The sequence below is a fragment of the Cariama cristata genome, unplaced genomic scaffold (assembly GCF_000690535.1).
Source record: "Cariama cristata isolate BGI_N322 unplaced genomic scaffold, ASM69053v1 scaffold891, whole genome shotgun sequence".
Lineage (NCBI taxonomy): Eukaryota > Metazoa > Chordata > Aves > Cariamiformes > Cariamidae > Cariama > Cariama cristata.
This window is the reverse complement of record NW_009598446.1, coordinates 79,738-95,854: the sequence shown is the minus strand read 5'-3', so window position 1 is coordinate 95,854 and position 16,117 is coordinate 79,738. Positions and strand designations below refer to the sequence as shown.

The following is a 16,117-nucleotide window of genomic DNA, read 5'->3' as shown; positions in this document are numbered from 1 at the left end:
TGATACTAATATAATTCTTATTTTCACCAAATATATAGAAATATTACAGTAATGTCTTTCCTCACAGCTGGGAAATGATGCAAGGCCTATCATGAAACCACAGCATGAAGATCTTGTGGAAATTTCACATACACCAAAATTATACTCTTTTTTTTTTTTTATTTTAACAGTTGCCAAATTCTGTTCTAATATATATACATACTGAGCTTTGCCACAAGCCCCTGGATGATTATCAAGGGAAGGAATTTGGCTTTCATATTTTATTTTTTAAACAAGAAAGATAAAGACAGAAAATGAGACAAAATACATTTCATGTCGCCATTGATCTATAGTTTATAAATATATATCGTTTCCTTCCAGAGGAAGAAATACTAAAGAAATATTTTGCTCATATCAAATGAACTTTTGAAAACAGAAAAATAAAAAATATATTTCTCAGCTCCTCCCTCTCTGCCACAACAATCACTCTTGTGAAGAAAAAGAAAAAAAAAGAAAGGGAAAAGGGAAAGGAAAAGGGAAAAAGAAAAAAAAAGAAAATAAGACAAAAAGAAAAATAATTGCATTAATTTCATTTCCACAACTTCTACCAAGGAAGAAAAACTTATCAGAATAATGACCTGAGTTATTTTCATGGTTTCCAAACTGCATGTAAACCCAATGAACACCATCTGCCAGAGACCGACACCTAGCAAGGCATGTGAAAACAAACACCGGAGGATCTTTCAAAACAAAAAACAACGCAAAATTTAAAAAGCTATTGCAAGAATTATGCCAAAAGTGGGCTGTAGGTGTCTTCATGGGAACTGGTCAGACAAAGTGGAAGTGGAAGCTCTGCTCTTTCTGGCAGCTGAGTTGTCTGTAGTGATTGAAAACCTGAAGGTGAACATTTTGCGTTTGCTTTCTCTTCTTTTGTGGTTATAATCTTTGAGGTAAGACAGAGAACAGATGAGTGCAGAAGACATGGCTAGCCTTTACGGTGGTTAAGCAACTTTACGTTTCCAAGTCTATAGTGGTAACAAGGCAAAGAGCTGCCACTTGTCCTTCTCCAGTGGGACAGCCTCTCTGAAACTTTGTTCCCTTAGGGAATTGGGCAGTTTACAGGTCCAGCCAAAGAAGCTTTTCCTATTCCCAGTGCGTCTCGGGCAGTGCTCATTTGTTCGTTGGCAGCAGCAAGTCTAGGCTGACCGCTGATGTTCTAGGTTACCTTCCTACCTCTGGCCATAATGCAAAGGGGACTGGGTCCATAAGTCAGTCCATCAGAATGCCCTCCATCTTGCACAGATCTCTCCCCAGTGAAAACCTCATCTTTTCAAAATTAAAATATAGCTATCAACTTTTAGGCAGGCCTGAAACCTGAGCTGATCCGAGTTGGTCATTATATGCGCAACGGTGGCAAAAGAAATCTTACTGGTAACTTTCTGCTCTACCATACAACATGGTATATCCCATATAACTCCTTTCCATACCAATGACTGTCTCATGAGGACACTGTAATCATATACCCAGCAACAATGAGGAGGTTACATTTTGTTACTGCTGTAAATCTAACAGTGCCCCACATGCTGGGAAACAAGGCAATAGGCAGAGTCCTCTCCAAAAGTGAGAAAACTCCCCAGTGATTGAGTACTGAGGACACAGCTTCCGAGAGGACAGCAAGAGAGGGAATACAGCTGATAAAAATGTTGGGGTTTTCCTAAGGGCATCCAGAGCTCCTCAAATTTTTTGCTACTGCCTGACCATTTGTGAAGACTTAACACAAAGATAACAGGTACTATTTAACTGATGAGAAGTGAGGGGAATGGGAGAATAAAAGGAATGCAGGAAACTGTAGGGATGGAGGAGCTCCTGGTTGGGTGTTTTTCAGGTCCCAGTTAGTTTGGTTCCCCCAAACCCTCTTTTCTCTTTCTTTTTTTTTTTTTTTTTTTTTTTTTTTTTTTTTTTAGCTAAATTGTACAGATGAACATGGGAGAAGTTCATGCTACTTGCTGGAAGCAATAAAGGTAAATTTCCATGGTCCATGGATTCCACAGACCTTTGAGTGTCCCGCCTCATCCATCATGGGCTAACTTATGGAACCTAACAGTTCCGTGGCACGACTCAGTAGCCCTTTGAAACTGGTGGCATGTCCTCAGGTATTTTCCACGAGAGTGAGAGACATGTTGATTCCATCAGCTTCTTCCTCACATGATGCCTGAGTGCCTCAGGTGCAGCCTTGCAGTTTCCAAGGATCCTGTTTGACATTTTCAGACATCAGACTGCTGTCTCCAGATCCTCATGGGAAACCATTTGGTAGTTTTGTCGACTCTCCAGGTAGGAGGCCAGATCTGGGTCACCAGCTTGCTGAGCCCTGTCACGAGGAGTCTTACCCTAAAATAAAGAAATATGAAGAGAAAGTCTTGTGCTAACATATTTAGAGGAACAGATGAAACCACCACCCAGACAAAGTTCTACAGGAAGGACAGAAGGAAATTTGGAGAATTTACTTATTTGTTGTACAAGTTGGTGTTAAGTCAAGTTTTTCTACCAGAGTCATGAGGTTCTGAAGATTTTCAAAGTCTTTGTGTGGTTTAAGACAAATCATGCAGCAAGGACATGCTATTTGATACATCACACAGAAAGGCTCACATGCTGGAAGGAACTGATTTTTCATTCTAGGGCTACAATCTCTATGTGAATGAATATGATGCACAGTACTGTGGTTAACACTTGAAAAGCGCACTTCACAGACTACACACTATGCTAACGATGTGCAAAGACAGATGCCCAACATTTGAGATGAGTTCAACTTGTCTCGTTCTATCTCAAGAACAAATCATTTTTCAATGCATCAATTTGCTACTCCGCTATCTGAGCTACCTTTCAAGTACTGTTAAATTGGACAACAAGTCTTGATCTAAAACTATGAAAAAATATTGGAAACACATTAATGTATCTCCACAAAAACACTCCTGATACTCAGATTTCTGGGCAGATGAAGATTAACAAGTCAAAAGCTACTTGTCTGGATATCAGCTGTTGCAGAAATTATCTTTTGCAATGTATAGTACTCTCAATCTGAAAAAGAGGTGATCCTTCTCCCCCTTATAGGCTACCCCATACAGCATGATATGGTAGGAATGGTTTTTAATTGTCTTGCTGCAGTGAAGGTGCTTCTGATGCTGGAACCCAGATATCCAACCACCTCTCAGCTGCTGCCCACAGGATGCTTATGTTCAGAAATGCCAGAGAGGCAGCTTCTGGACTGTGTTCCTAAAGGATCTGATTGTTGTATTGACAGAATATTCCTAGGGTTTAATTTTCCCTAGATTTATTTCTCAGCCAAGCGTACATCAAGAGAGGGCTGTGGTTAGTGTCACATCAGTGAGTACTGGGGCAAGCAAGGGCAAAAGAAAACAGTTAGTTATCCTCACAAACCACGTCAGCCACAATAATCAAGCCAGCCACAATAATCAAGCCTCACAGACGCTATGCAATCACAAACCGAGGCTACTCCAGATGGTCCTTGCCCATAGGCCTCTCTTTTGACCACACAGGAGGAGGATGTTGCTGTGCCATGGAGATGCCTCATTCACACCCAACACACTGAATAGTTTGAGGGCAGGCTCTCACTATGGTGAAGATGACCCATGTTGGGGACTGGACTGAAGTCTCTTGTACTTGTTTAAATCAATACAGTTTTCTAAATAAAAATAGCCTGTTTAAAAAGAGCTGATCTTGGCACACACGAGGAAGCCTCAATCATGCAAACAGCAGGGATGGATGCTGATCAGTCTCACTTGGCTGCAGTATTTTATAACTGGTTGACAGGGCTGGGTTACCTTGGAGTCCGTCTTTCTCAGAGAGGCTCCCGCATCCACCAGGAGCTGGCAGATGGCGCGATGGCGCTGGCAGGCAGCCTTGTGTAATGCTGTCTCACCCCTAGACCAAAGTAAAGAAACCAGCAGTGAGACACATCAAGCCAATGTACATTTATGAAGTATGAGGTGCAGAGGACAAAGAAGGATGCTGTATTTCTGCAAGGTTCCCTCTTGCTGGCAGAGGTAGACTTGTGCACTCTCTCCCTTAGTATTTACACCCTTTGACTCAGTAGGAAAGCCTATGATGCACAAATAGCAGATGAAGAACTTCTGAGGGGTAGGAAAGAAACATGCACAGGTTTTATGTATTCAAGGGACTGAATGTCACATTCTCATCCAACCACCAGTTCTGCTAACTGCTGCAAAGGCAAACTAGTCACCCTTCTTATTCACAGCAGGCAAAACAGCAACAGTGTTTGTTTCTTCCTGCAATTTCTTTCCTCAACCTCATTCTTGGACACATCCTAGAAAAATCCTGCCCATTTAAGCCATGACTGGTGCACTTGCTGCCCTGGTTTTGATAACCTGCTCTCTTGGATGTATGAGAGCAAGACCTGTGTTTTTGTTTTCCACTGCTGGACTGGTGAGATACTGGGGAAGCTTGAACACATGCTTTTCAAAAATTAAGGCTGTGTAATGGGAGCAGATTTATTGCAAAGCTCCTCACTCAGACAGGGGCTACATGTAACAGGATTCTGAGACTGATGGTAGTACCGAGGTTAAAGAAATCCAGATTTGCCTAGGAAGAGGAGGAAAATATGCTTTGAGTGGGTTGCAAAGGTGACATTAATACTAGTGTCCAACAAGTAGGGCCACTACATAACCTCCAAAATAACAAATTACAAGAAATACATGTAGTAGGACAAATCTTGCACCTACCTACCCAGAAAGTAAGAGTGCATAAAGGAATTTCAGCCTCAGTCCACGACATGGCAAGTTGAAATATTAAAAGGCAACCTTGAAATGAATCTGCCTCTGCTGCATGAGAACTAGATTCAGAATGGGATATTATCTGATTTCCCCCTGAGGATTAAAAGACAAATTCAAAGGGAAGCCCTCATAGCTATGTCCACTTGCACTTGTATATCAGTGGCTGTTCTATGCTACTGGATGAAGAGAAACAGGCAGTCCATCCAGAATCCATCACCCCTGGACTGCACACATGCACCTTGTGCAGAACGTTTTTGGTGTTCTCTGTAAGCAGAGAAGGGCACTGTGGGATGAGGACTGGTAGGTTTAACCATTATCAGAAAGGCGACTTTTGTTTCCCATATATTCCATATACTTCCCAGGATTATTCATGTTTCCCTTTACATAGTCTTTGTGACACCTTGATTATACAGCAAGATGTAGACCAGTTGGGAATTGGAAAGTCAAGTCTTTTTTTTTTTTCTTTTTATAACCACAGAGGTGTTTGAGGTTCTAACTACTTGAGGGAAATCTTCAACTGCACAGGTTGTGGTCACTTGGGAGAGCTAAAGCAGAGCACCCTGGTTGAATCAAGAAGCGATTGAAGAAAAGGTGTAGAGCAAGAAAAGTAATTTCCTGACTTCTGGAATTTACTCTTCAGGTTGGTCCCTCAGTAACTGGATGCCAGAAACTTTGAAGCACAATACAGGACTTGTATTCTTGTATTCCTCTAGAAAGATTAAGGAGGCATGGGAAGCAACAGAGAGGAAGTCCTTTATAGAATTCAAGAAATATTTGGTTTAGGCCAGAAAGCCACATATAAGCTGGTGGTTGTTTCAGTTTAGGGATACTTTTGTTTGCCTGTTTGTTTTTGAAGAGCTATGCCATTTTACAAGATTTTTATTTGAACATTTGCACTTGAAAAACAAGAGAAATCTGCTAGGCTAATGCAAATAATGTGAAGGGCAGGGTAGGTTGTACTTACGTTTCACTGTCTGTCATGTCCAGTAATTCAGATGGACCTGCAAAAGACAGTCAGTTATGTCACATAGCATTTGTCTGCACGTCTAGAAGAGTATGACTACCAGAAGATTCCCAGTGCAAATAAGTAAAAGAAGCCAAATGAAAGTTAAATTCTCACAAATATGTCAAGGAAATATTTGGTGGTGCAAGCCCTTGCACTAGCAAAATTCTGAATGCACAGTCACTGCTGGAGTGTCAGCACCAGGGAGTAGCAGCCTCTAAATTATACTGGGAATGAATATTCATGGAGTTTATTTTCTCACTCTTCACCTTGCTTAATTAAGTAGTTCACATAAGTACAGTGCATTGAAAATGCTGATATACTGGAAACCCTGATATATTGCAAGTTAAAATCTATTGTTAGTACTAGAAGGAAAATGTCATTAAGAAGTTGAAATTAGCCAAATTCCACACTGAATGACATCCCTGTGCTACTCCATTTAATAGCGTTATACAGAATGTAGATGAGGGTGGAATATTCCCAGCGGTCTTTATATTGATATGCAAATCCTGTACTCTACTGGTTAGCAATGATCAGGAAAGTAAGATTAAGAAAAACAGAAAATATTTTTGTTAAGTGGGACAAAATAATGCATTTATGCTAATGTTCTTTCGTCCTTGATATTCACTACAGGCAGATGTTTATAGCAGCAAATTTCATCACTGAATTACAGTGATATGAAAATGCTAGGATCTGGATAGCATTTGAAATGAGAAAAATTTTTCCCTTTGCAGTCTGTCTTACTATTCTTGTCTCCACTGCTCTGGAGCATAGTGCCAGATGGTATCGGCCAGTTAGCAAGGGAAACAGTGAAACTTTAGAGGAATTTTCCTTCCTATGCATGAATATTTTTCTTCAGCACACCTTGACTTTGAAATTCAAGAGTCCTCAAGAGCTTACAGCAAATCTCACCTGAAACTGAGGAATTTCACACTACTTGCTTACAAAGGCCTACACACAAACTCTCTACACTCCTTTCATTCTGAATGTGCGTCAAAATGGATCAGAGCAGGCTGTTTCTCCCTCACTGCTTTTACAACATACACATGCAGTATCATCGGGGGGGCAGCCGGCTGCCTCGGCTCCTGGAGCTGCAGGTAGCTCCTTCACTTCATCTTCTGTCATCATCAGAAAGGGGTGGTCAAAAAAATAGCATGCTTAAACCTCAGTGCACAGGGTATTGCAAACCTATCATGGCAGTTCTCCAAACCCATTAGCCACTGTCAATTTCTAATGCACAGCACCCTGACTCTACCACCACATATCCTCATCTCCACACTTGGCAGTTATGTGTTCACTCCTCCCTACTAAGAAGAAGAATCACTCACGACCCCTGAGCTCCCATAAGCATGAAGAAGGATACAGGCAGCTAAGCAGGGCCCCTTATTGAGAGGAAAGAAAGATAATGCCTGAGAAAATGGTAAAAAAAAAAAAAAAAAAAACAGCAAAAGATGAAGGTAAAAAAAAAAAAAAAAAAAAAAAACCAGCCATAGATGAAGGAAAAGATTTTACATCTCCCAGGAGAAAATCACGTTCTCTCAAAAATAGAGGCAATTCCCCATGGCTTGCTGCAGTGCCACATCTCAGTGATAGGTAACCAGAAACGGCCTGCAGTGTGTTAGAAAAGACACTGCCACGTAAACTATTAATTCCGTTCATGGATGGGACAAGGAAGATTGTGATGCAAAGGTGGAACAGAGTGACTGGGCTGGCCACACTGGGCATAGAGGTATTGGCACTGGTAAGCAGAAAAAGGCATTAAACCAGAAGGATGGATGGAGACAAGTTAGAAGAATATGACCTGAGAGGGAGGAGAAGCTGGGACTGGGTGGGTCTGGAGAGGCAGGAAGCCAAGGATGAAGGAAAACTGGTCTGGAGCAGGAAGAAATAGCAAGGTTAGGACAGAGGAGCTGAGATCCGAGTGGGCAGCCTGTGAGTACAGACCTGAGGAAGTACCAGGTACATCCCACCTGTGTGCAAAGGGTACTCTCCTGGATACTGTCCCAAATAAAGCATTTGTGGGAGTGCCCCGGCTCCATCCCAGTCATACATAAGGGCCAGATACTGGGGTTAATCGATTAGCAGCACAACGTGGTACCAGGATTCATTCATTTCATTCTTTCTGGCCTATCTCTGAAGCTAGAATGTCCCAATTCACACACAGCCTGAGCTGTGCCCTTTACTTCTTTATTTTATTTTCACTTGTGCTTCTCTTAAACCATCTCACGCCCTCCTCCTAATTCCCTTTCCCCTCTTTTTTGGACCTCATTTTTACATCAGTCTCCCTGGCGCTGCCAACCGACCATTCCAAATCCCCCTCTGCCCCGGGACAAAAGCTGCACAGATGTGGGAAGGGCTGGCACTGGGAAAGCTAACGGCACTGTCATCCTGACCCAGCGGGGAGGCGGCTGTTTTACTCTGGGACAAGAGGCAGAGAAAGAAAAGGGGACCAAGGCGCAGAGAGAGAGAGGACAAAATAACCCAATAGAAATCCGGAAGGGAAATGCATGAGTGAGATTTCTATCAAGGAAAACAGCAGGGGGGGAAATAAAAACAAAAGATAGAAATGTGTGGAGAGGTGGAGGGAGGAAAAAAAAAAAAGAAAGAGAGAGAGACTGGGGGGCTAAAGAATAGCAGGATGGGGACAGGGAGGGGGAGAAGTTCGCATGAAAGGAGCTGAAAAGCATGACGCGCTGAGAGGAAGCCCAGCTGAGAGTGATCTCTTTCCTTAACATGTCCGATAGACTGTCTGTGTAGAATTATTAACTTTTTTCCTTCTCTCCTTCTGCCCCTTTCACTCCACCAAAACCCCTCTCCAGTTTCTCAGGAGGCAAATGAGCTGAGGATGGGAGGAGGGAAGGGAAGGAGACGCTCAAAACTAGCTGCCCTTTAGCTGAGCTCACCACAACATAAAAGAGAGACTAAATGACCGTATTTCAGAGGCACTTCCAAAATATACGGCACCATGCAGTCCGAAAAGCCTCCAGGCCCGCAGCACGCCTGCCCTCTCCAATGGATGTGGTTACAGCTGCCCACAGGAGACCCACAGCTATTTAACCCCTGCCAGTCCCTTGTCCTCTTAGTTCTTCAAAGAACTGGGGAAGAAGGGTATTTATTTTAAGCAGTAACGTCGGACATTACCAGTATTTCTGGGTGTTTATCTGTCAAAACTGTCTTTGTTTAATAACTCAATTGAAACTGTTATCTGGGGGAAGAATCTGGATTTGGTTCCTTACCTTCAAAGAGGGAGTATTTTTAAAATAATAGTAATCTGCAAAGTCAGAACTATTTCAAGCCTTTCCCCAACACCACACTCTTCATTTTCACCCAATGTGAAGATTAATAGTGTCTGGGTTTTGCTGGTAGTGTCTTTTAGCTCAGAATTTCCACTGTAACATAGCAGTGATGTGAGCATGCCTTCCATTGTAACTGTCTCTCAGCCATGTTGACCTAAAATTTGGTAAACTTGCGAATTAAAATAGACTATTTTATACTTTGTGCCTTCTAGGATGAACAAGTTGTTTTCTGCTTAGACCCTTCAGAAATGTCCACTACTCTAAAACATTTAGCAAATCCAGACATACCAGCAAATATCAGGCAAACTCACTCTCCTTCAGTGTTGCTTACTGACGACTATTCAGACTTTGTCCCTGACATACATCTCTGTCTTACTTTCCAATAGGCTTCTTTGGAACTCCTGAATCTGGTCAGGATGCAAATCCAAACTCACTGATGACTCTTCACTGTTGATTTTGCAGTGCTAAGACTAACAAAAGCATCGACTTTCTTACCAGTGGATGCTATCTAATGGAGCAAGGACACTGAGGTTTGAGGTCACAAAAACGTTCAGGATGATATGCTCAGCTGACTGACTGTTACATCAGAAGTTCCCACCACAAACTCCTAAGGCAATTGTAAATGCCTTTCCTCTCTTCTATTTAAAATTAAAATACCCTAGATGAATTACAGAATTCTTGCTTGTCTTTTGAGCCTCTAGAGAAGACAAGAAGGCGGCAAATGGAATGTCTTGTATAATGGTTATAAATTATAAATAGTTCACAACTGCCAGATAAAGACTCCAAGTCGAGTTTGATTCCAAATACAGATGATGATTTAGGATGGTCCTTTTTCTAATGGAACTTCTTAAGCCTTCCTTAATTCTGTTTGTGTTAAGCAAGTGAACAGTTAACTCTTCTCTAATGTGTATCCATTAGGGTGTGAGGCGGTTGCTGACTGCAGCAATAAACAGATGTGGTTCTGATACCTACTGAGTTTGGCCCTCAGTTTCTAGCTAAGTGTTTCTTAGCCCAGCTACAGACAGATCTTAAAAAGCAACCCTCCTACTACAACCAAAAGACCCCTGGATTTAGGAAGGTGATCTTGAACAACAGATAGGCCTGTGTATCTGCCCTTCCTGCATGGGGGATAAAGTGAAACTGTTCCTGCAGCAGTAAGCAGCTGTTGTCCTGACACCTACTACGTTGGTGCTTCAGCTGCTATTCCAGGCTTATGCTAGCCCACTGCTAAGTATCTGGCAATACTGCACAGCAGTCTCCTTGTGTGACTCACCTCTGCTTTTTCTAATTTAAGAGGGGTTATTTTCCTCCCCTTAACCTCTGAACTCATTCTGATGAAGATCACAGAATAACCTCTTATATTAATGTACCCTGCATGTTTGCATAAAGCCATCTCCACGAAGGGCAGCCTTAGCGTCACTACACCAATTTCCTTCCTTCATAAACCCAGTGCTATGGGCCCCGCTCCTGTATCGCATTTGATTTACCCCATTATTTTCAAACTAGGCAGTTAAAATTCCTGCTACAGTGGGTTTTGTCTTGTCTTGTTTTGTTGTTGTTTTTTAAAGATATTCAGAAGATTTTCCCTGTGTGATTAATAATAGGTTTTCTGTGCTGTGTGCTGGAGGGTATTTTACAATGGAATTCCTATTAATATTAACTATCTCCAGCCATGTATAGGAAGCAGACAAACTACAGAGGAAGTGTGGCTGGGCAGAGGTAATTGCCAGAACAGAATTAAAACTCATTTTTATCAAGGGTGAATATCAGCAGAAATGAGAAGCTAGATACAGGGAAAGCCTCAGATATTGGGTCTTATACAGTAATTAATGTTGAGGAGATGCCAGATGCCAGAGAATACAACAGAAAAAACAAGGACATTATGATGATGATGGTTCAGCAAGAAAGCTCGTTTGTGACTGAGAAGTGCCCAGGGTAGAAATGAGTTCCATTAATTGCTTGGTGGGAGAAGAGAGGAGGCCTCTATTAGAGCATTGTCCCATGCACTCTCTGATCCCTGGAGAATGTTAAACAAACAATGCATTTGGAGAAGCCTAGAGGACATATGTCTGGAAAGCTGCAAAAGCTTCCTGCCATCCTTGGGGATAAAGGGGGGAGAGAGGAACCGAGCTGACATTTGCTCAACCTTCTGGTTTGTCTTTGTCTAACAGTCCGTAATCCCTCACATTTCTCTATTCACATCAAAAATTCCCATGGATTCCCTGCTCACGTCCTTACCAGCTTAAATGATCTCATTTTAAACCTTCACCAAGGGGACAGTAACTGGGTCAGGCTGTGACTAAGTTAAGGTACATGTGTCTAAGAAAAATTCTGGAGAGGCAGCCATGACAGTGGATTGGCACTGGTCACGTGCAGCATGAGAAGAGACCAGAGGCAGTAAGAAAATAGAGTGAAATTATGTCTGTCTACAGAATTCAGAGTCACATATATGCACTGTGACTAATGAGATAATCCAGGGAAGTTTGATAGGAGGTAGAGTTAGCACTGGAAAGGCTTGTTACAACTGGTGAGAAAACTATCCAATATTTGGATACAAGGCCAACTGCACTTAGCTACCCATATGTAGGTATCGATACATAAAAGAGTAAAGAAGCAATTCAGCCCTCCTCAGTCAGATGTTTGGGGCACAGTTCAGTTGCCCACACACAGATATTACGTGCCATTCAATATGCCTATGGGCAAGTGTTGAGATGCATTTGGAATAACAGGGATGCTTATTTGGGCTTCAGCTGCCAGTCCAGTATGGGTCTCCTACAGGCCTTGTGTGTGACCTTGTAGACCCATGCAGATGTCCTGGATATCCAAGGGTAAATGACATTAGATAGTTATGTTTAGCTAAATGAATGAAGTGCACAGGTAACTGTGAGCTGAATCACTTGCTGGGCTCCAATGACTACCTTGACTAGGATCTCCCTTGAGCTAGTCATGCTAGAGGACTGCTGCTATTAAAGACACCCTCCTCACTTCCATCTGCCACCGAAAGAGGACAGGTCTTCTCTAGTACCTCTGTCATACATAAGCAGATGAAGTGAGTCATAGATCTCTGTTGACAGTACAGGAACTTAGATCCATAGATTACCTGACACCTATATGTAAACACCTAAATTTAAGAGTTAAGCTCAAGCTAAATCCCACTCAATTAACACAAATGTTAACAGATTGATTATTGCTTCTTCTTCTCCTTCTCCTATGAGTTGTGCTTTTTTCTTCTTCCTGTACAATTTCTGCAGTAACTTTTGAGCATTAGCTAACACTTACTCCGATTGCCAGAAGCAGTCTCTGTGTTTAGTGCTAACACTGCTGCTGAAATAATATAGTTGATTTTGACATCCAGAAGTGAAAATAGCCATTGATATTTTGAAGAGGGATCAGAGAAGAGTTATAAGAATGTTTAAAGGACTAGAGAACATTTTCTACAGTGCAGGAGGTTGATGACTGGGAGTTTAGCTCTGCATGCAGAGCAGTGACAATATTACTGTGCCACTCTCCAGCAACCAGTGAACAAGATTATGGTAGTTCAACAGGTAGAAGCTCCTAAATGTGGTGGCCTCAAATGTATGTCCATGCACAAATTGCAGCATAGTCTGTGTAAGCATGCCTGCATTCCTGTTCCTGACAAAGATAAAAAGATTTGAAAGAAAAAGAGGGAAATGGCATGACCACAGCCTATAAATACAAAATGAAGATCATAAATTTTTGTTATTGGGTGGTCTTGAATCTAAGAAAGACATAATATTTGAAGGTTGGAAGGGAAGCTAGGCGAATCCAGTCTAGAAATAAATGCATAGATTCCTAACCAGTGTGTTACTAAATATTGAAATAATACCAATGGTTGGATGGGCTCTCCATCACTGTAAATGTTTTAATGGAGATTAGGTGCTTTCTACAACATATGCTCTAATTTAAAAACAAATTAGTTCAGAGGATTCCTATGCCAGAGATTCTAACTACAGCATCACACTGGTTCTTCACAGACTCTCAGCTGATGCAACTGTGAAAACACCCATCCTCCTCAAAAGCCATCTTTATTTTTGTTTCCACACTTTCCCTTTATCTGGAACCATCACCATCACTGCTGCCACATTCCTAGCCTCCCGCTCATACATGCTGCAGGTGGACATTTTGCTGAGGGTGACCAGAAATGAGTGAGAGCACTTCCAGCAGCCCGGTGGGGTTTTACCTGACTGACACTTGGCTGAAGTACAGTGCTCTGTGGCTTTGCCCACTGTGACTCACCATGCTCCAGGATGTATTTCACAATCTCTCCATGCCCAGTCTTGGCAGCATGGTGCAACAAGGAGCAGTGATCAGGTCCTTGGATTAACAAATTGGCCCCTTTTTTACAGCATTCTATGAACTGGAAAAAACAAAACAAAACACCACACATAGAAGGATAAGATGGGAGGGGCAGAAAACAAAATATGCAAGAAAACTATTTACTGATTTTTATAGGAAGTCAGTACAAAAATGGAATAAGATGAAATAAAATATTACTTTAAAGCCAGCTTTTAGACCCCAATGAAAAAATATCTGAAACTAGAAGTATTGACAATTATACAGGTTAAGAAGAGAAGTTTGTATTTCCTAAAACAATGAGACATTGCTACTCTACTGGTGACGAATTATTACTTGCTAGCAATGCTTGTAAACCATTTCTGGTGCAGCTGTTGGGATATTTTAAAATATATGTATTTGATAGAAAAAAATCACTTCTCTACTGAAAATTCCAATTTTTCGTCAGCACAGGAGACAAACACTTTCTGACAAAACAAGAAAACTCCAACTCAAAAATCCACAGAGAGGTGGGGTTCAGCTGCCCCAGATCTCCCTTCTCAGTCTCTGCCCCTGGCTAGTGGAGGTGGAAGCACTACGTGGGGTAAGGACGGGCAGGAAACAGCAACCGGCCAGGTCTCAGAATTGCTGCAAAGTCTAGGATAACTGATGCCCCACTGTCGCAATAGTCTCCCACTTTTCTGCAGTGATTCAGTGATGATGCAGTGTATCTGAAGAAGGGCACAAAGTTTCCCTGTCAAAGCAAAGTCAGGTAAAATGTTTCTAAGTGGAAAGGGGACAACATTTTTATGACTGCTGGTTGAAGGACTGCTCCCTAGATGCTGCAGCCACAAGCGCAGGGATGGAGGTGTAGAAGGGACACCTGCAGGTAAAGAGTTGGCCTAACAATACTGTCATTTTTACAAATAGCTCCAAGCTGGCTTCTCACAGCTAAAATTGCAATCATTAATCACAGTACTCATCCAAATTCGAGGGCATGTTTTCAAATCCTGACTTGGCTACTGAAAAACACAGCCTGAATAACTGTCAGACATGGAACTTCAGACTTTGGGCACAAAACATTTTTGCATGGGTGCCTTTTCCTCCCGATAACTAACAAAACCATGACACTACATGTTTTGAGACATCCATCAGATGATAAAACAACAAGCTGAGGTTTGTTCTACCTGGTCTAATGGTTGCCTAAGTAGAAGTCAAGAAGCCTTTAGCAACTCTAGGGGCTTGGCCACCAATCTCACTGCTGTAAAATATCCTTTACTGTGCAAGACTGTGTCAGAACTACCCTGCTGTTCAGTAATTTCCCTGTTAGTAACTGACACATTGCTCTGTGCAGTGCACTATGAATCCTGGGCTGAAAAGTGCTGTCTAACACCAGATCCTATTCACTCAAATTTCACACCTCACCTGACCGGTATGTTCCCCTAATACTCAGGGTTTCCTGGAAAGGCTGTAAAACGGCACTTGCCAGCAGTCCCTACAGCAGTCTATTTATGTTTTGAGCAAAGGTGTGATAAAATTTACAGTGTATCAGACCTGCAAAAAAGTGAAAAAGTGGACACTCAGTGCTCTGTACTTACCTTCAGCAGATCACCAGCTATGACTGCCTGTAAAAGTGCTGCAAAAGACAGCGAGAAAACTAATGTTAGGCAGAAGGCATTATGCATATAGCCTCACAGCTAAGAACATAGCTCACAGTATACGTAAGTTAAGACTGATACCTCAGTCCTCTTGCATTCTCATATAGTACTCAAACTGATGCAAACCTTGCACTGACACGTATTGGAAAGGCGGAAGACTGCCCATGTTTCATGAAAGCTGTATGGACATCAAGTCAGAATTTCCAATGCTGCCCTGGAACTGCATGCTTCTATCTGAATTTTTCCCTTGAGATACTTCAAGGACCTTTCAACAGTGTCCACAAGCTGGGCCCAAGTCTCCGACACCTGAGCCATCACTGAAGACATCAATGTCAAACATAGAGAACCTGAAAGTATGCTCAGACCTCTTAGACTTTTTCATACTGATGGTGGAGTGGTCAGCCAGCCTCAAACAGCCTGAGAGTCCAAAGTTGCAGATGATTAGATGGCAAAAGAAAAATTTCTTAATAATTATTTGTATTACAAAACCACTTTGACATGCCAGTGGGCAGCAAGTCCCCCAGATTCAGCAGGCAGGGTCAAACACAGAGCAGAAGCCAGTCTGCACCTTTTTAGCCTTTGTAATTTAAACAGACACAGAAGGAAAGAGAGACAAAGAGAGGCAAAGTGAACAAAGACTTACAGCAAAGCAGGACAGAGCTGTGCACAGAGCCGGGAGATGCTCACTACCTGCTACTGTCTGCCCTGTACCCATTAAAAAGGTGGAAGAAGGCAAAAGCCTGGTACTCTGTATTGCCCTATGTATAGGCTGCATTCAGCTAAAAACGCTGTGGTGGCAAGTAACCACAAGCGTCAGAAGTTGTTACAAATCTACTGCTATGTGGCTATTTCTTCCTTTTTTCCCCTCCTTCTCCCTGTCATAATATATATAGTATAAAACAATTATGAATAATCTTTCTGAGAAAGCACTTACTTGGTTTGCATCTTAGAAAGCAAACATCTGCCTTGGTTCATACTTTTTCAAGAGTGCCTAAGCCCATTTCTGTCTTCAAGTCTAGGCAGCGCAATCAAGTTAAGCATTTGCTCAAGTGTCATCCTTGATAAAGATGCCAAAAGCTT

At 42.0% G+C, this 16,117-nt stretch overlaps 1 protein-coding gene across 1 annotated transcript in view; it reads right to left on the bottom strand.

The window, feature by feature from the left end:
• Positions 1 to 1,767: 1,767 nt before the first annotated feature.
• DGKI (diacylglycerol kinase, iota) overlaps positions 1,768 to 16,117 on the bottom strand; it is a gene marked incomplete at its 5' end in the record, with an annotated part of 92,990 nt that continues 78,640 nt past the window's right edge. The window contains 5 exon segments of the mRNA XM_009709270.1: positions 1,768 to 2,367; positions 3,819 to 3,918; positions 5,752 to 5,788; positions 13,344 to 13,464; positions 14,978 to 15,015. Of these exon segments, the coding sequence (XP_009707572.1) occupies positions 2,251 to 2,367; positions 3,819 to 3,918; positions 5,752 to 5,788; positions 13,344 to 13,464; positions 14,978 to 15,015 (413 nt within the window).